Below are 20,770 nucleotides of genomic sequence, written 5' to 3'. Positions count from 1 at the left end.
CTTTAGCATCTACTTCGTTTGTGTAAGTTATTCAGTGGAAAAACTTGCAGCATGTTATTGGCATCAGGGGAGTATCCAAATACTGGAAGTAAGGGGACACACTTGAAAAAAAAATTATAATCTGTTGGTTGGTTGGCTTTAATTTTCTTTGCCCACATACAGCAGTTAAAGTAGCAACACAGGCTTTAGCCCAATGTGAACCCTCCCTTCATTTCAGGTGGAAATTAATTGGAACCTGTGACCAATATTTTATTACATGTTAAAACCAAGTAGATAGTTTCTAACTCAGTTTTTACAAAACATTGCAATTTGATATATCTAGCCTACAATTAAGTGTTTTAAGCAGGTTGTAAACAGCAGCACCAAGAAGGGACAGGACAGTGGAGCTGGGAAGCCTTTGTAAGTAGGCAAAATATCCCTCTTCATCTACTGGCTCATGTCAGATGGTAACATTATTTCTGGTGGGACCACTGTACTCACATTTTTGTTAACCTAAAATAACCCTCATGTTTCTTACTTTTGGTTATATAGAGCAGCCAAGAATTCTGGGTATTTTCACCTCCTTTTAACTTAAGTAAAAATGAAGTGTTCAGCCCTTCTCGGGGGGCTTAGCACCTTGCAGGACCCTTGCAGTGAGAGGGAGGCAATTCCTTGCTACCAGTCTCACCTGCACAAGGCAGGATACAGTCTAGTCTAATATTTGTTAATCCATAATAGTCTGCCTAAGGGCTGTAAAGCAAAAATTTAGTGTGTTTTTCTATGGATAAACCATCCCTGTCGATGCAAATATTTGCTGTTGCAAACTCTTACTGCACATGCAACTGTGGGAGGTTACCTGGTTTGCTGCTGATTAGATTTGTACCGTGAGTGGCAGCCTTGGACAAAATCCAAATAATACTTTAATATTATATTAATATTAATTCAACTGATGTAAGTTAATGCAGAATAAACAGTAATGAGCAGCTAACTCCACAACTGTAGAAAGCTGTCCACTCTAGCCACAGGATTCTTTGTGAGGAGATGCGTGGTAGATACTTCACATTTCATGTTGTTTACAGAAAGGAAATAAAATAATCACCAAGTTATGTTAAGGAAAAAATACAGGAAAATGCAGAAAAGTTACAAGCTAGGAAAGTACTAGAAAAAAAAGATAAGCAAGGCTCTTTAATAGCTGTTGAATATTTTTTATAATAGAAAAGGAGAAGCTGTCAAAGGAAAAGATCTGATAAAATCTTCTGAATACGACTTTGAAATAAGCAGAACCATGTAACAGCACTGTATTTTTTATGAAACTGTAACTAAAGAATGTTAATACCTAAATATCATAGTACATTAGGTGCTTTCACTTTTTAATTCAATGAACTTTGTATTCTGTGCCTCATTTGTTATATTCTGTGTCACATTTGCTATGACTGCCGGGGAAGGGTTACCATAAAGTCAGAGGCAATGAAGATGGGTGCTCATCTAACAGGTGCTCCACTCCCTTTGTTCTTTGTATACACATATTCAAATCACATAAGGCAGGGGACAGGACAGGGCCTGTTAACTCACTGCTGATTTCCCTGGCAAATAAACCAGCAGCTGCGGGTCCAGGCTCTGGCTTAGCACTGAGAAGAAGGTGGGATTTGCATGGTACAGGATGCTTTCATGGGGCCCTTTAGCCAACTTCTTTTGGGACTTACAGTGCAAAATATATTTTCTGCTTGTAGGTAAGAAACTATGAATTATATTTGATAGTCACTGTGGAAATGTGGGTTGGTTTTATACTCCTACGTTTCAAGATATTTCTCTTCTATTGCCAGATGTTTTTATTTCAAGAAAGCAACCTAAAAGCTTTTAATCGGATAGTGTCCCCTTGTTTTATGAGTGGAGCTATAAACTTTTAGCAACTGACAAAAATTGTGCTAATCAAAATCTGTATATAAAATGTGGGCATTGATGACATATATATTGTCATATTAATACATGCATTATGCATTCTTTTTAAAAGTAAGCCTGGACAGATTCTCAACCAAAGTTTATACAGAAGCTGTTACACATTTCTTTTAAAATGCATTGTCTTGAGACACTTCTGATACATTATTTTTCAGTTCATTATGATGCCTTACAGTTAATAGGGAAAATTTGTATGTAAAATTTAAAAGTACGTGGTATTAAAACTTAATCAAGCTTTCAATCACCTGAATAATATCTTCCCATTAATAGTACATTTGTTTATCTGGGTGCAGTTTTCATAAGTATATATTTGTTACACATGCAGTTGATAAAAAGTAGAGGTTCTATGCACTTTGACAGGAATATCCTGTAATCAAATGTTAGATAAACTTATATTTCTACAAACTCTAGTAGTTTGATTTTTCTGTACTTATTTGTTTTTGTAAAAATCAACATAGGGAATATATGATATTACAGAGGTAGTGCTTTCTCATTCATGTGTAAGGACAATTTTTCTTTTATCTGCTTTGTGAACTTATATACGGTCACCTAGTTTTCTTAATTTTGAGCTAAATACTTTGTCAAGAGTTTTGGGTTCATAACAGTTGCAGTTTTATATGAAATTTATTGGATTTCTTCTTTAAAAATGAAAACCCTGGTTGAGAAGAAACACAGGGAATATGCACTTTATCTACATCACAACTTTACTGGATGCTTTTTATGAAAATCCTACAAGAGCTATTGGTGTGGCAGCAGAGTGCTTTGGAGTATGTGTGTGTTCCCCAGGAAGTCTCATTGTATACCCTTACTGAGATACACACATTTCCTAGCATGGGACATGTACAGCTTATACTTTATATCATGACAGGAATCAGGTGCATTGGAGGCACAACACAAAGCCCACTGAAGACGTTGACCTCAGAAACTAAAATTAGGTCCAATAACAAAGCTCAATGGAACTTGTTCTTGGGCAAAAATCCCAAACTAGGGAAGAGCTTGCCTGAGTCTCCAGTGATGTAAATGGAGGTGTAGGGATTGCAGATTCCCTGGTCTGTTGTATCTGGTTTGTTTCAGAAATGAACATATTTGCAACACTCTCGTGAAAGGCAGTCGAGAATCCAAACTCACTTTGACAAGGAGATGTGCATGTTAAATTCAGAGAATGATAAAACCTCGCTAAGCAGGTTTCAGTTTATGCCATAAACTCAAAAGTTATGTCATAGTTTTTTATTTAAACTAAAGCTGCAGCCCTTGTTTTATGTCAACAATGATTCTGTTGTGCTTGCTAATACTGGTGATAGCAAAATGAGATGGAAGCAAAGCACAGATCACTGAGCTCCAAATGGAGGTCATTTGGGTACAACTCTTACAGTCATTATACAAAAATTAGTTTTCAGAATTCTATTGTCTTGGAAAAATGTGCATTTTATTTAGAAAGCTATAGAGATAGGCTTAAATTGTACAGAATTTTTGCCTGATGACAATGAAGTAAGAATTTGGCACATTGGCTTGATTTCACTGTTCACAATTCAAGGATTAATTGTAACAGTCTTCAGTTTTAATTAAAAAAAAAAAATGAAATTAGTCTAATAGAATAGAATCATTGAACCATTTAAGTTGGAAAAAACCCTTAAGATCATAGAGTCCAACCGTTAACCTAACTAACCTAACTAACCCACCACTAAAACAAGTTTGTAAGCGCCACATGTGCATGTCTTTTAAACACCTCCAGGGACAGTGACTAAACTGCTTCCCTGGGCAGCCTGTTCCAATGCTTGATAATCCTTTTGGTGAAGAAAAAGCCCTTTTGGTAAAGAATATTCCAGACTGCAAAAGGTTTGATCTCTGCTAAAGCCAGAAGTCTTCCAGCACTGCTCCTATAAGACCCTTGCCTTCAGCAGAGCACCATTATCTAACATCTTTGAGCCTCCTGCCTTGGCCTGGCCCTGCTGGCCACCGAGAAGCTCCTGAGTGCCGAGATGAGCATGATTTCATGCCACAAAATCACCCACAGACCCAGAGGGAGCGGCAAAAAGCTGCAGTCGCCCAAAGTCACTCCTGAACAGATTCCAGAGGAAAACAGGGTTTTGCCCTCACCACCTCTGGTCTTTGCTAAAAGATTTTCCTGAACTGCAGATCAAAATGTCCTTCCAAGCTATCACATGGAGCTGCTTTTCCCTGTGAATCAAGTGGAACAAAGTTAACGTACAGTTTCTATTCCCACAATTTTTTAATTGAGAAGAAATTAAGTTTTCCAGCCACAGTTCTCTTAATCTTACTGTATGGTGGTCCCTTCTGCACTGGTGGTCCCAGTTATCCTAATGCTCGCTAGACCTGCTTGGTTTTTGCTAATTTTGTGCACAACGAGGTCTGTGCGAAATATTATTTGTTATACATATTTTATGATTTCACTGCAGCTGTTTCTGGCTTCTTGTCCTACAGCACAATTGCTTACTGACAGCTAAATAAACTCAAAAATTGAACAATGTCATGCCTAAAGAATGAGGAAGGATATGGACAGATCTTTTAATTGATCATTTACAGATCTCCCAGTATTTGACAGATGTTCTTTACTTTATTCAAGGAAATTTAAAAATTAATTTGAAGGGCTATATGAAATACATTTCCAACATGAAATATTTTGTGAAGGATTTTACTGAGGAATTGTGTGCTTTTTTTCAAATGGACAACAGCTGTTTAAACCTGATCTCTATTTTAAGCCTCACAGGGGGGAAATTCACCTCTGAGAAATGTTACGACAACCAGCAAAACTAATCTCCCATTAACCAGAGTCTAGCGAGTCCCTGGGAGTTGTGCAGAGTTAGAAAACAGTGCAAGACCAACAGGCCACAAGTATTATGAAAAAGGGGTTGGGGAGGAGACTCCAATTTGATGTGCTTCAGCCATTTCAGGTTTTTTCTTCTCAAAAAAGCTAAACATGTAAATTTCTCTGTCCTGCATATGCCCCACTTAAGCCTCTTCATATTTTTTCTACTCTCTTCCTCCTCTTTTGTCCCATTCTCCTCCTGTCTCAGCTGACCCGGACTGTCCTCTCCACCTCAGTGTCCATGCAACCTGAAGTCCTCTGCCTGTGTCCTCTTTTGCCCCTGATATGGTCGGTTTGCCAGGCTCTCTGTCAAATGATTTCCCTGTCTTTATACACATCACCCCTCTGGTGTTCTGCCATGGTTCCCTTTGCTTTCCCTGCCGCACCTGCAGAAGTGCTGCCAGATGTCTTCTCTAGTTGAGGATACCTTGCTCTGCTTTATGAAAAGTGGAGCCAGCCACAAAATTACTTTTTTGGGGCAGACTTTATAGCTGGTTTTGTATTTAGTATAAAACTCACTAGTTCCTGAATGGATAGAATATAACCAGAGATTTGTTAGCAATAGAGGGTTCTCCTGGAATACAGTTAGTATCTCACCGATGGTTTCCACCTTCAGCAGCACAGACAAGATTGCTGGCAACCAGCCAGCCGGACACCTTCTGCACCATCTCTGCTCTGCTAATTTTCATGCCCTTCCAGAGAACCTCTAACATTAATTACTGGCATTACAGATTGCCATGATGCATCTCTTCCCCTCACCCCATTTTTGTGTCCCTACCCTGACCCCCAGCGACAGTTTTCTTCGCGATTAGCTCAAGTGGCAAACAGCTCTGCAGTGAAACTTGAAGATTCTTACCCAAAAGACATATACAGATACCATCTTGTGCTATTCAGCTTATAGTTTCATCTTTTCCTGCTATATAACCTAGGAAATGAGACACAAATGAAGCTTTAGCAATTTATTTATGTCATAAAGACAAATGCTATGAAGGTAGGAAATTCAAGAAACAAAGTGATCTCTGCCTTGTATTAAACTTCAATAGCACAGTCATACTTTTCACACACAGCTCCCTTTGTGCCCCCTTTCTAGGTAGAGGGTATATGTACGTCAACTGGAGAGTTAAATTTTTGTTACAGGTACTGGGAAGTGTGTCGAGAATCACAGAATAATAGAATACCAGGTTGGAAGGGACCTCAGGGATCACCTGGTCCAAAGATGTTCCATAGCAGGGATGGAACAGGTGGTGCATGGTGGAAGCATTGCAGGCTGCCCTGAGCAGTGCATCCTCTCTGTGTTTCCAGTGTGCTCTTATGCAATGGTAGACAGTTTACTTAAATCATGGGTTTTACATGTCCTTACTAATAAGAGGTTGCTTTTTCCCTTGGGTTTTGACTTAGCACTCACAGAGTGGTTTTTAGCAATGTTGAGCACTCAAAGCTGAGCAATCAAACCTGCAACTGAAGTCAATAAGAGTTGTATCTTGAACATACTAAAATTTGTTTATGTGTATTTTGAAAAATCCAGTCCTTAATAATTCAAGTTGATCATCCAAAATGAGTGGGTGTTTTTGCTATTAATTTTATCTGGGATTAAATTCCTCACCTGTAAAGTTGTATCAATTGTAATGGTGTTATGAAATCAATTGATTAATGTCAGCGCTTTACACCATTGCTGTTCTTGTTTGTGCTGTGGAAAAGTTCACGTGGAAATTGATCATTCAGTCCTAAGAGTAAAGTTTTGATAATGGTCTATAAATCTTATCTCAAGCCAACACAATGATAAATTATTCAAAAATAATATATGGGAAAGCTGATTATTAACTAAGGAGTGGTCTTTTTGCACCCTAACAGAGGCAGGATTCTTGGAGAACATGATTAATCATGTGGCTGAAAATTTTGCTTTTCTGCATATCAACAGCAAACCTTATTTTTGTTCTTTCCAAAAACTGGAATACTTGACTTTTGTCAAGTTTAGTAATGTTTCTTGAATTTAGTCATACATGTACAGTGTAGGCAGCAATAAGAACTATATGTCATTTTAAACAGACAAATTCATGGAAGTGATGCTTATTAGATTCTCTGTCAGTTTCTCAGCATAACTGGCAAAATAACACTACGAAATTTGTCCCTAGCTAAACCTATGCAGAAAAAAAATATCCTAAAAATTGAGTTTGCGATCCAAGGCTGTTAGACAGTATAAGACATAGAAATCTGGAATATTTAAAAGGGAAAATATTTTAAACATTAAGGTAAATACACATTTTCTCGTTTTTGTCAAACTTTCAACAGTAAATGATCCTCTGCCCAGAAATCACAAAAGTCCTTCCCTTGACTTTTCATATATTTTAAGGCTGGAGCTCTGTAGCTATATGCACTTTGCCCCGTTCTTACTTGAAATATGAGTTATAACCATACAAAAAAGTGTAAATTTTAACCTTGTGAGATTTTCTCTGTGAGAATTTCTCATTTGAGTTTTCCTAGGTTCCCAAGTGTGCTTTGTGTTTATTTGTTCTTTATTTTTTATACAGGTATTTGTTCTGCCTTAAAGTTGACGGTACCGTCTCATACCATCCATGGCATTGAGGGGCAACCGCTCCATCTTACTGTTGACTACGATTTCAATGCTACAGCTTCTGAAATCCAGATAATTTGGCTTTTTGAGAGGCCCCAAAGTAATCCAAAATACTTGCTTGGCTCTGTAAATCAAACCGTAGTTCCAGACTTGGAATACCAGCACAAGTTTACCCTTATACCACCAAATGCATCTTTGATGATCAATCCATTGCATATCAGTGATGAGGGCAATTATATTGTAAAAATCAATGTCCGTGGAAATGGGACGATAGCTGCCAGTCAAAAGATTCAAGTAGCTGTTGATGGTAAGTTAGTAAAATATAGCATCTTCATTGTGTAAATAAAATTGCAATGGTTTTGAAGTACTGGTTCTTCGTATCCAATTACAATAGTGTATAATTTAATGCAACCATACATTAATAAATACCAACAATTAAGTTGTGTTGTTTTCTGCTGCTGCAGGAGGGAATACTAAAATATGTCATCTTTAAACAAAATTAATGTACTTACTAATGTTTCTGCATCATAAGTAAAAAATTGGAGTATATAGTAACCAATAATAACATAAAATTAGACAAACTTCTAAAAAATAATGTTTCATAAGGCTCTGCTGTGCTATCATTCCTTCAGATAGTCTTTTCCATGCACAACTTTGCCTTTACCTTCTGTAACTATTAAAGAGGAGTCATTGACTTTTGCCAGTGATCATGTCTGTAAAAGAAGCCCAGATCTGCAGTCCTGAAATACTGAAGTTCTCTCTTTGTTCTCTACTCCTTGTAGTGGGGACGGGGGGGGGAAAAAGGTAGAAAGAATGATCTAAAAGAATGACAAAAGGCTACTGTAATTTCTGGATTATACAGAGGGAGCCTGGTAACTGTTAGGCTGGGAATAATGACACCCTGATGTGACAAAGTTGTAGCTGCCATGTAAGTCCCATAGCCATCCCAGTTTGCAGCCATCCTCATGATCGGATCGGCAGTGTATTTCAGTGGTGCCCAGTGTCAGCCAAGCTGAGGCAGCCACATGCTGTGGGCAATGTTTCGTATAAGTACTAGAACAATTTTTACAGTCACCAGCTGAGAATATGGCATTATTTTTCAGCCTTTAACCACATTTAATAAGTAAAATTTGAAGTCTGAGTACTTTCCATTGAGGCTTATGACTGCTATTTGTTTCATCTTGACAATGAAGGCTGTAATATACTGGCTCATCACTTTTACAACTCTTCATATCTCTTTATTTTACAGTTCCTGTCACAAAGCCAACTGTACATACTGAACCATCTTCAGGGGTAGTGGAGTATGTAGGAAATATTACCCTAAAATGTTCTGTGGGTAAAGGTACAAGGCTAGTTTACCAATGGATGAAAAATGGGAAGCCTCTCCATGCCAGCCCTAATTACACCTTTTCCTCAAACAATGCCACACTTCTGATGGTTCCTGTTGTAAAAGAAGACATTGGGAATTACAGCTGTCTGGTGTCTAACCCTGTCAGTGCAATGGAAAGTGAGATAATTGCACCAACCATATATTGTGAGTATATTAAATATTCATAATTACCTTTGTATAAATGATCTGGTTGGAAAGAATGACCCTAACTATGGAAACAGGCAGAAAACATTTGAGTCAACATTATATGTGAGCTTGCATTCAAAATGAGCTTGTTTGTAACAGCTTTAGCTTACAACAGTTTAAGAAAATGTTACTTAATGTTATGTAGTTGTGAAGCTAAGTCTGAACAGCAAAATTAAAATAGCAATTTCAGGAAGTGCACAGTACAGACATCTTCATATCTGGAAGAGATAGGACTGAAAGGAAAGAAAAACAGATGAGTATACATGAAAATATTGCTAAAAATCAAGACAGCAAACACTATCAAAAAGCTAAGTACAGGAAGTACCGGGCTGAAGGACTAGTATGAGTGGTTTTCCTCAAGATCATTTCGAGTCCAGTCCTGTTTAATAATTTCATTAACAACATCAGCATAAAGACTAGGAGTATCTCAATGAATTTCACCTGTGACATTAAACTAAGAGGACCAAAGACTTTGACAGAATAATAGAACTGGTATGAAATTCGCTAGTACAACAGAAATGGAATGCCCTTTTAGAGAATAAAAAACATGAACTTCTGCTGATAACATGGAGATTGGGTGGGAAATAATGTAAGTAAGGTATTTCCAACAAGGAAGTAAGAGGAATAAAATACTAATGGCACACAGAAAATGAGAGCACATGTAGAATACTGTATGCTGTTCCTGCACGTATCAGAGCAATGATCTCAAACTGTAAGAAACAGAACAGAAAGGAGAAGAGACCGGAGTCTGATTTAGCAAAATCAGAGCTGCAAGAAGTGTTTGCTTTCCACATCAAGTGGGAAACATGAGGGAACAAGAAGAGTTGCATGATGACCAACACTGGCAGAAGAACAGACTGTAAGCTAGCCGGATATTTTGACTAGAAACAATAGCAGAGAGGAAAAACCAGTGACTTAGTTGAGTTCATGAATTAAAGGAGTTGGAGGTAACAGAAGATTGGTTTAATCAACATTCAACAGTTATACTTTAAATCTTAGGGCACTCTCATTTTGTTCATTATTCCCCCTGTAATATCAACTCCCAGTGCCTCCAAGATCTGCAAGTAGTACATATTACCTGTGTGGCCTTGCCAGGCTCTAACACTCATGTCTTCAGGGGTTGAAGTGCCCTTTTCAGACAAGAGCTGAAATCAGACAGGTCAGGATCTACTTTGCCACCAGCCCTGTTCAGATATGACCAGTTTACCCAGTGGCACAGTGTGGATGGCACAGTGCAAGGTCTGGAACTGGAATCCTGTCCAGCCAAGGGCTGGTGCTCGCTCCTGCTTTTGCTAGGCTCTGGCAGCTTGCAGGCAGCCCAGGCCCTAGGCTTGGTCTGACTGCACTACTAACATATGCAGCAGCTACACCTCTTACTACATTATATTTTCCTCTTCCTCCTTTCATCTCTGATTATCCTGTCTGCTACTTATTTATTTTTAATTATAGTTTGGAAGAATCAGATGGGGGTGTGTCTTGCATCTAAGACACACCTCTGCTACTGCCTAAATTAGCAAAGACTAACAAGGACATTCTTAGATGAGAGCTGATCCCTTAGGTGCTGCTAATAAAATTGACAGCAATGCAGACATGAAGGAGCTGCTGCAAAAAGTCCTATACAGGGCAGATGTGACTTGAGCTTCCATTCATATTAGACAGAGGAATCATGATTAAATGCTCTACAAGAAAATAACTTGCACTGATGGAGTTATGCCTTATCACTACCATAATAAACAAAAATAAATTATTTCCTCAAGGTAGCACAGTTTTAAATGCCTGCTTTTGTACTGTTACAATCACAGCTCACTTAAGTGCTTGAAGTGCTAAGAACAGGAGCTGCGTGTGTGTGAATGCCCTACCTCTACTGCTTTTCTCACTTTCATGAGCTAGGATTGGGCTTTTCACACTTCTCTCTTCAAAGAATACCTACAAAAAATTTGGGGACACTGTATACATCGCCTTCTTACAATTCAATAAGATCAGGTCAGGCTAGAAAAATATCTGACACTGTTGCTACCTGTTGGACTGTTCTGTTGATTTGTGGCACAGCCCCTTTGGCATTAGCGTTTCTGACCCATTGCACACAGAACTGGCTCCAGAGCATTTCTGACTCTGATGGGTGGCTGGGACACTTGAACTGTCAAGGTGTGTGTCCTTTAGTCTCAGTTCTGGTACTGCTTCCTCCCTTCTCTTTCAGCTACACATATTTTCCAGCAAATTTGAAAAATCTTTCCAAGTTCTGAACTGAAAACCTGGTTTTGACCCATTATTTAGCAGAACTTTAAAATCTCAGTTACTTCAGCGTCCACATTTCTGGAACCTTTTGCTGTTTGATTTTGATGTACAGCTCAAAAGACCTGTATGTCAACAAATTGAGGTTCAATTTTTCTCCACATGTGGAAATACTGTTGTAAGTAGTTGCATCTTCAGAATGTACTTTTTATTTAATGAGAACTGAGATTTTGTTTTGCACATAATTTAAAATATGAAAAGAAATATGAAGAGCAAACAATGCAATGCTGAAAGGCCACAATACTTACACTACTATTCGTATCCAAGTTAGTGATGAGAGTTGGGATTTTCCTTCCTGAGCTACACTAAGTCAAATAATTTGGTCCAGCCTCTGCCTGCAGAGGTGGTTTGTCTCCCAGCTCCTGGTTGTCAATACCAATGTAGAACAGCCCCCAGGATCTCTGTGTGCCATATGTCATTGCTGCGGGGGAGTTACTGGGGGCGATAAAAAGAAAAAGTCACTCACAGTAAATACCTGCCATCTGCTTGGAAACTGCAACAGTCTCGTGGTAATAGGAGCAGTTGGAAATATTCCCACAGAGAAGTAAATTGTTACTCAGAACAGGTGATTTATTATTTTACAAGTCATTTAGTTAACTGGCTTTACTGAGACAAGAGGTAGATTTCGGTTGGGAACAATACTGGAAAGGAGAAGTATAGCTGAGGGACCCATGAAGGCTGTCACTGTGGTTTTTCACTGAGAATCAAAAGTGGTTTCTTCTTCATTTCTCATAAATATTATTCCGTTTCTCCATTAGCTGTGATGATAATGCACCCCAGAATATGCCTCTTGCAGTAGTGTGACCCAGAAACAATTTATTTCAAGACTGGAAGAAGCTTCTGTCACAGAGACTACAGCAGAAACTGCTGTACTGTGCTGATGGAGTTGAATTTAGTAGACCAAGTGGGATTTTCTCCCTTGGGACCTCCCAAAGCTATGATGTATTTTGTCCTAGAGAGGAAAAGGTTAATTACCTGCTTTTCTGAATCATTCTGTAAGCTGTGCGTATCCCTGTGCGTGTACCCAGTGTTTAGGGATCTCAGTGATGTACACAATGCCCAGGAGAGGCAAAAGACTGATCCAGGTGAAGCAGAAGGGTTACCCGATGCTTGTGTTGACTTCATCAATGCCACTTCTCAGACCTTGCAATATTTGACTGTTATTTCTAAAGAAAAGCTTTTTTTTTTTTTCAAACATACTTCCCCAGCCAGTGTGTGTCAATGTTTTTATAATGTGTGGGGATTTTTATTTGCAGCTTCCATAGAAGAGTGTAGTTATGTTGTTAGTGTTATCTGTCTATGCTGCACTGTTACGATACTGATAGAAAAAGCAGAACTCAGTTCTGATTATTTTGCAGACTATGGCAAATCTCCCACTATAGTGAGGGGACGCAGAGACCAGTCAGCTGTTCTTACCATTATTCTCTGTTTCCATGCATCAAAGGTTATATTATCAGTCAAAATAAGAGCTAATTATTCTAAGAAAGAAGAACTGGATAAGAAGAACCACCGGATTTCTCTTTAAAGTAGAAAAGTGTGTTCCTGCCTATAAATGGTGTCTGAGGGGTTTTACTTTCATCTCTGAAAAAAGTTCAATACATCCCTCTCCTTTCCCATCTGAAAAAAAGAGAAGTAAATACCTATTAACAGACGATGCCCCATGAGACGCTGGTGTTCTGGGAGGGCTCCTGGACCACAGGAATGTGCAGCCCAAGTGAGGTTGGCCAGGCCAAAGCGGTGGTGATAAGTCTGTAGTTCCCAGAAATGCTCATCACAAGGTCAGCTGGCTCTTGGATACAGTAAAGCAACTGACTCGGGAGCTGCAGAGCCTGTGAAGAAGCAGCTCAACATCTACAGTTTAAAAAAATGCCTCTATTCTCCACAGTGGCCCGTGCCATGTAAGTGGGAGCAGCACTAATTCTTGCTGAAGTGAAACTGTGTTGCATTTCCCAAGTAAATATTGTGCATGATGTTAGGCCTTCCTTTAAAATGAGACTGAAAAAGACTTGCTGCTAAGAAATAAGTACAGAAATTAAAAAGTTTGACAAGTTTGCGTTGTGAAATATGGACATTCACTTAAAAGTTGACTAAACTGGCGGTCATGGTGTGATAGTCTACATTCTGTCATCTGAGCCTTCACAAATAGAGAGAAAAAAACCCAGAGGCACAAACAAAATGGCCTATTTCATGCTGCATGCTGCTTGCCTGTGTGTTCTGGAAGGATAAATTAGTCTCATTAAAAAGACAGACAATTAGTAGAAGTGTGTCTGTTAGAGGAAGGTCTAACATCAGCCTGAACTTCCTGATGAGAAATAGAGTCTTGAGTGTGCCAGTGTGCCACTGCACACAGTAGGGAATTTCACATTCAAACCCAGCTACATCATCTTAATGCTTCCAGACGACTATAAGAAGGTGGAAATATTATGTGATTGCACTGTCTACAATGGGCATAATATTGACTTATCTGACTTCCTTGTGAGGCACTTGTCAGCAGCTTTACTGAACTTCGGGGATCCTACAACATGATGTGTCCTGCTCATTCTGCATTCTTTTGGCTTCTGTCAGTATTAGGTCTCTGCATTTTTGATTATGCATGTAATTCCTCAGGGAATTAGCAACATTAAAATAATTAGTGCTTTTGACTGGAAAAAGCAATTTAATAATGCATATTTTGATTCTTATAATCTCTACATTAATTTCTGTACTGAGATCCCTGTAAAAATAGATTTTAATTATTTTAACATGTGAAGATATAAGAACCACAGGATCTGAAATGATCTATTAAAAATAGCATGGGAAATATTCTTATCATATTTAAATATATTGTTTTGCTTCTCAATTTCCTATTTCCCTAAAAATACTTAGCTACTCACTTTTCTGAGTAACGAACACATGACTGTTGAATAATATATGCCTCTTATAATCATATTCAGAAACAGCACTTTCTTTCAACCCAAGGGATTATAAAGAAACATAAATATTGAAGTAGTAGTAGCCTACTGAAGTGTGGGGAAAGTTGAAGTTTATTTTAGTAGTCATTTATGGAGAATGTTTTCTGAAGTTATCTAAGGCACACCCCACCCTTTATTGTACCTCTAGGATAGTTCCCCAAATAACTATTATACTGCAAATATTACAGTGAATGTTTGTGTATTTCAAGGGTAATTTGTTTACTTTTTAATGTGCAGAGAAATGACTTATGCCAGTAAGTTTAGCACTTAAGTAGAAAGGGTCAAATATGCTCCTCCAACTGTTTTCCGGTTTTGTTCTTTTTCTCACACTGAGCAATGCACGGATCTGTGCTTTTTGCCTAAGCAGTGATTAGATCAGTATTAAGTGGATGTAGTGTGAAATAAATCTAGTACGATCAAGCTATGGAACTGAAAGCCTTTTAATTGAAATTATTGAATCCAATGCCAACCATTCGAAAGGCTAGTCTAACTTAAAAATTCCAAGTTTAGCTTCTATTTAAAGTTTAATTGTGTACTTTGATTTTAATTTTTATACCGTGGTGTCTTTTTTTTTTTTTTTCAATGCAGATGGACCTTACGGACTTCGAGTTAAATCAGATAAAGGTCTGAATGTAGGGGCGGTGTTTACAGTTGACATGGGGGAAGTTATACTCTTTGATTGCTCAGCAGATTCAAATCCACCAAATACTTACTCGTGGATTCAAAGGGCTGACAATACCACTCATGTAATCAAATACGGACCCCATCTGGAAGTTGTACCTGATAAAGTGGCCCAGAAGACAATAGATTACATGTGCCGTGCTTTCAACAACATGACTGGAAAACGAGATGAAACTCACTTCACAGTCATTGTTACTTCAGTAGGTAAGAACATTGATTCATTGCTGTAACTCTAACATGTGAGCAGTGTCAACCCCAGAAAAAGGAAATAGTTCTTAGAGAGAGAATATAGATCAGAAGTGAGGTCTTGCTGACAATGTAGTAAAGGGATTTTTGCCATTTGATGGGATCTGGGTTTTACTCACAGTATGACACAGCCTTGGACAAGACACACTAAGATGCTGAAGTTTTGTAGGAGTTTTACACTAAAATATATTTGGCCATTTGGAACTTTGTCCCTTGAGCAGAGAAACTTCCTATGTAGGCAAACCTCATCTTGACCAAGTAACCGGGCACAGTTATATGTCTCTTATGCTGTTTCTTACTTTTTGCATTTAAAACTGATAAAGATGAATGGAGAGGATGATGCAGAAATCTGCTGAATGCCAAGATGGACCTTTCCTCCCAAGGGCAGATTTTGTCCAAGGCTCACTGTCCCATAGCTTTCAGGAGCAGTGAGCCCTGGGGCCACCAGGTGACCTAGTTCATGGAATAGTTTCGAGCACACATTGCTGACTGAAATAACCAGGCACAGACTCACAGCAATGAAGGTCTTTAATATTTTTCCAGTGTGGGTAGGTATTATAAGAACCTTAGTTTCCTGGACAATGTAATAATAATGTAAGATGTGATGATGCATGGTTTTATTAGAATCTGTTTACAAAAAAGGTTTCACTGTCATATTTGTGAATCTATGGACTGACTGAATGCACACCTTTATTTCTCACACCTTATAACCTCAATTCCTGTATCAGATTGCATTAAACAGCAACAAAGCAGGTTTTCAGAAAATATCCAGAAGCATACAGCAAAAAACAAGGTATTGAGGAAGTCTGATATCTCTTATTAATATGGATCAATACAAGTGTTTTGAGATAAGCAATGTATACTATAATGTTCAACAAGATAGGTTCAATTAAACCTTTCTTAACCTTTCATTACATGAATTCAGCACGATTCAGAGCGAAAGGAGGAAACTAAGGGTGCACAAGAAACTATGTCTGACATTCCCTAACTTTCACATCCCTGTCTTTGCAAATTCTGTGCAAATGTTTTCTGTGTGCTTTTGTGTATGTAATTATATACATACCATGTTTGTGTTGTATCAGTAAATCCTGTTGGAAAACTGCTGCTAGTGCACATCTCAGCAAAAGACCCGAGCAAAGGAAAGAAATACGTTGGATATATTTAGACATTAATGCAAACAAACAAAATTTTTTGGCTTCTGATAAACAATCGGACTGTCAGTGACCTGAAAGATTCAGAAAAAATACAATAGTTCATTTATTCTCTCCTACTCTACAGCTCCAGCAGCTTGGACGGTTTCCCTCCCATCTAGCACAAACTGCTCACATAATTGTCACCTAATTTCTTAGTAATCTGGTGTCTCTACACCTAAAATTAGATTATTATTCTACTTCTTTGTGAGTCTCTAATTCATAGGTTATGTTTATTGTACAGAACAAGAGAATAATACAGTACTCATCTTCTCTGTCACAGGATTGGAAAAGCTGGCCCAGGAAGGAAAATCTTTGTCATCTCTTGCAGTAATAACAGGAATTTCATTATTTTTGATCCTAGCTATGACTTTTTTGTTCATATGGAAAAGATATCAGCCACATAAAGGTACGTAAAAGTTAAGCACACTCCGGCTCTTCTGTTGCAGTATCAGAGCAAAAAGAATTATTTTTCTTTTTTTCTCTTCTTTTCAGTGATACAACAGAAGCTGCAGAGCAGGTACAAAAATAAATCATTCCTAGGTCTTGAAGTCCTTTCCATCAAGAGAGAATTACATTCTATCATATTAATTTTCTTTCCTTGGCTTATAACGTCAAACTGAAAAACATTTTATGTTTCCTAGGCCAGAAGCTGATTACAGAAAGGCACAGACATTTTCAGGTAATGCTAATAAAACAAATATGAGCAGAAGGTCAAAATCCGTTCTTCAAAAAAATTAGCATCTCCACATACAAAAAGAAAGAAGGAAAGGAAGGGAAATGTGGTTTTAAATCTGGGTTGCACATCTACCTGTGTGTTAGCTTACTTAAGATAAAACCAAAATGGCAACAGGTCAATGTGGCTTTAGCCCATGCCTGGAGTTCACAGCAGTATGTACTCCGTTATCTTGAATTCTAGCTGTTAATCACCTACATTCTGCTGTTCTCACCAATGTGAAATTAATTAGTGTTATTATGGGATAGCAATGAGAGGTGATATGCCATAGAAGGATTGCACTTCTAAATGTTCATGGCACCAACTGATGCCAAAATCATGAGATACTAATATGACATTACAGTATATATATTCTAGCCTCTACCGCACTCTGTGCTAACTTTCTTCATGTCATGAGGACCCCATGTGTTTTTGTCACTGACTCTTTTCCCTCGACAATCCTTCCCACATTGTCCTGAGTAGGAGAGACTGGAGACCAGCTATCCTTTGGAAGGGTAGCCCTTTTTTTCCTGTCTATTTATGCCAAAACATCAGAGCAGGCCATAAGCTGTGAGATGTGAGAGGACAGAGAAGGTAAGAAAAAGTCACTTGAGCACAGAGGGTCCTTCACCCCAGCAAGTGGTGCTGGAGGAGGGAATCTCAGCACTGCCTTTAGTGCTGCAGCCTTTGCTATGGAGTGATACCCAAGAGACAACCAAGTGTCTCAGATCTCCTGGACAGTGGGAGGGTAGAGAAAGAGACTCCCACCCTAACTACAATTTGTATCTGAAGTACATCCTAGATACAAATTGTCAACTGGTTGAATAATGCAGCACCTATTAGTGTTGTGTTCCATTATTTTACTCTCAGCATCATAAAAGATTCAGGTGCTGCTGCCTCACTACAATGTAGATGTGCTCAGCTTACGGACTGGATCTCTTTTCTACGGGAAATGGAAGTAAATCGGTCTGTTTAGCGTTTTAGCTAAGAGAGCCCCAATTACTCTACCAAACCACTGCTGAGGTTAGCAAGAGGCTCCTCACTTGCTCCAAGGTGCTGGAGGCAGCCAAGCCCTGGGCACACGGCTGTGCACCTGCCCTGCTTTGCTCCGAGCCACCTTAGGAGCTGGGCAGGGAAGTGGTTTACAGCAGATCAAACAACCAATATTCTGATGTTTTAAAAATTAGGCCAATTTACTTTGCCAGGCATTATTTTCCAGGTTCATATTACAACTCAATACCTTTTTTCATGTTTGTTTGTTCTAACTTTAGGACATCAAAGTGCTTTGGATGATTTCGGGATATATGAATTTGTCGCTATTCCTGATCTTGCCAGTGGTTCTAGGGTATGTGACTTCATGTCATAAATGGATGGGTTGTTTTCTATTTCTCAAGGTGTGCTAAATATCTGTACCAGAATCCTTCTGTCAGTTTGCTTCTGTTGCTTTTTACAGATGTTTACATGTCACCATATTCATGGCTATTGTTTACCCAGTACTTGCTCTTTCTTTGCTGTGTTACTATTTCAGTACTTGTATCAACATGGTGCAGTAAGGAACAAACCAAGCTCTAAAGACAAAAATCCCAGTTCAGCTGCCCTGTATTAAAAGAATATTACTAGTGATGGGTAGCACTGAATCACTTGCGTCACACAAGCAAATTAACTGTTTTGATGTCATTTTGTCCCTTGGCCCTAATATTGCTGCTTGTGCAACATACAAATTCTGAAGTGCAGAAAAGCCTCGGGGGGTATTTAAAGTTTTCATTGTAAAAATATGCAAACGAAATCTCAGCTATATTTCACAATAATTATTTTGTTAGCTTCATGTATAGTGGGGTAGGACTTAAGCACAGGAATTTTGCTAGCAGAAGAAATCCTGCTACATATGCTACTTCTCTGCATTGAGGCTTTGCTATCATTACTGTGTAGCAGCTGGAGATTATTCTGATGTGGTGTAAAAGCACAAAGAAAAATGAGAAATAGGACCACAAAATTTAGGGACAATGGACTGAAACTGAGAGGAAGGAGAAGAAGCACTTTCTCTTTGCTAGGGGAAATTTCTGGGGATATAATTTACCTTTGAAGAGCATCAGTATGGTCAGGTAAGGGAGAGCTCTTAAGACGTGATCACATAGGGTCACAACAACAGTCACACCTGTTGTTACTGTGGTCAGTTCTCATAATACATGACATATTAGCAAAAAAACAGTCATATATTTAAAAACCTTTTCTCTGCTGGGGTTAGATGATTGAAATAAATATTTGTAGTTCTAGAGTGCTTTTGTAAAGGTTAGTGGAGAGGATAGACTTTTAAAGCAGCAGAGATAAAAGGCTTTTAGAAAACAGAAGAGCTGAACTGTATCTGTGAATGTTCATAACCATAGGAGGCTTCTTAAGTATGGAGCTTGGGCTCTAAATCATCACAGTCTTAGGCACACTACAATATCCCTTAAGCTGATTATATCACAAAGTCACATTATCGCAGAATTGGGGCCTCAGTGGGTCAGGAGGGAGAGAGAGGTGACAAGGACACGAGGATGCATGTACAAGCAATGAAATCTATTCTGATTTCCAGTACAATTTGAAGAAAAGGGAGAAACTCCACTGGTTTATATTCAGTTACTGAGATGTATGGCATTGCAGATAAAGTCAGCATTTGATCCACTGATTCATTTTAGTTAGTTAGCATAAGAAGGGAAAAATAAGAAACCGGAGATAATGAAGAACTGGCAGTTGGGTATAGGCAGAAAGACCGAGAATTCCTTATAGATGGGGAGTGTAGGTGTTGGTTTGACAAAAGAGCTGATTTGTATGTTTAACATACTGAAAAATTTAGTTATTACTTCATTTATGGAAATTCATTTCAGTTCCCTCTCTTTCCTGTGCTGGTAGGAGTTTTAAGCTGAACTCTTTCCCTGAATATTTTATCCTTTTTAATATCTATTATCCTGCTTCTCTCTTTACTAAATTTTCCTTCCTTCACTTGTGGTACACTCATGTAAAACACTTGCTATCGTAAATGCAAGTGCTGCATCCTATATTTTCTAAGATCTTCGTTGAATTTAAAACTGTTACTTGCCTTACTATAAATGTGATGAAAACTTACTCAAAATGAAATGTGAACTGATAGAGACGAACTGTTCAATCCACACACAAACCATTTCTAGGGAAAAGTTAAAAATGAGAAATTACATTATCAGTTTAATTTCTGTTGAATCTTTTCCCACATGCACTCACAGTAGGAATACTCTTTGCTGCTTTTAGGTTTCAAGTCAATCTGTTCCTGGCTCTGACTTTGTCCCAGGCCAGGACCTTCTTAGTACGGTTTATGAAGTTATTCAGCATATTCCTGAGCAGCCACAAGAAGACCATCAACAGTAAGTTAAAGCCTGTGCGGACTCACGTTGTAGCTTAAAGACAAATACTTTTGCTTCCGGAAAAATTTACATTTTGGTAGCAGGTGTTTGATTCCAGCAAGAGGGGTAAGGAAGGAAAACAGGTATAAGCTACATCAATTCCTCCACCGTTTCCTATCCTCACTTTTCCTCAAGGCTCCAGTCTGTTTTTTCATTGTGCCAGTCTTGTCTAAGTGTGAAAAACAAAAGTTAAGATCTTGAAACGCTATTTCAAATGAAAATTCCCGGATGTTATAAGAGGGTGGCTGTAGTTTCACAGCACTGAGACATCAGCGTTTCCCACTGAGCAAGTTAAATCTTCAATCAAAGCAGTTTAATTGGCAGCACGGCTTCCAGGCTGCCAGCCTTGTGCCAGGTAGGGTTAGGGGT

The 20,770-nt window shown here is 38.5% G+C and overlaps 1 protein-coding gene across 1 annotated transcript; it reads left to right on the top strand.

Annotated features, from left to right (window-relative positions):
• The first annotated feature begins 1,527 nt into the window (after nucleotides 1–1,527).
• HEPACAM2 (HEPACAM family member 2) lies at nucleotides 1,528–20,501 on the top strand. The gene is given in 10 exon segments (XM_005504930.4): nucleotides 1,528–1,679; nucleotides 1,681–1,709; nucleotides 7,291–7,641; nucleotides 8,584–8,868; nucleotides 14,742–15,038; nucleotides 16,554–16,679; nucleotides 16,766–16,790; nucleotides 16,915–16,952; nucleotides 18,257–18,330; nucleotides 20,250–20,501. Coding segments are annotated over 10 exon segments (1,392 nt in total). The 5' UTR covers nucleotides 1,528–1,629; the 3' UTR covers nucleotides 20,367–20,501.
• The last annotated feature ends 269 nt before the right edge of the window (nucleotides 20,502–20,770 follow it).

The sequence above is a fragment of the Columba livia genome, chromosome 2, assembly GCF_036013475.1.
Source record: "Columba livia isolate bColLiv1 breed racing homer chromosome 2, bColLiv1.pat.W.v2, whole genome shotgun sequence".
Classification (NCBI taxonomy): domain Eukaryota; kingdom Metazoa; phylum Chordata; class Aves; order Columbiformes; family Columbidae; genus Columba; species Columba livia.
This window is presented reverse-complemented; position numbering and strand designations above follow the sequence as displayed.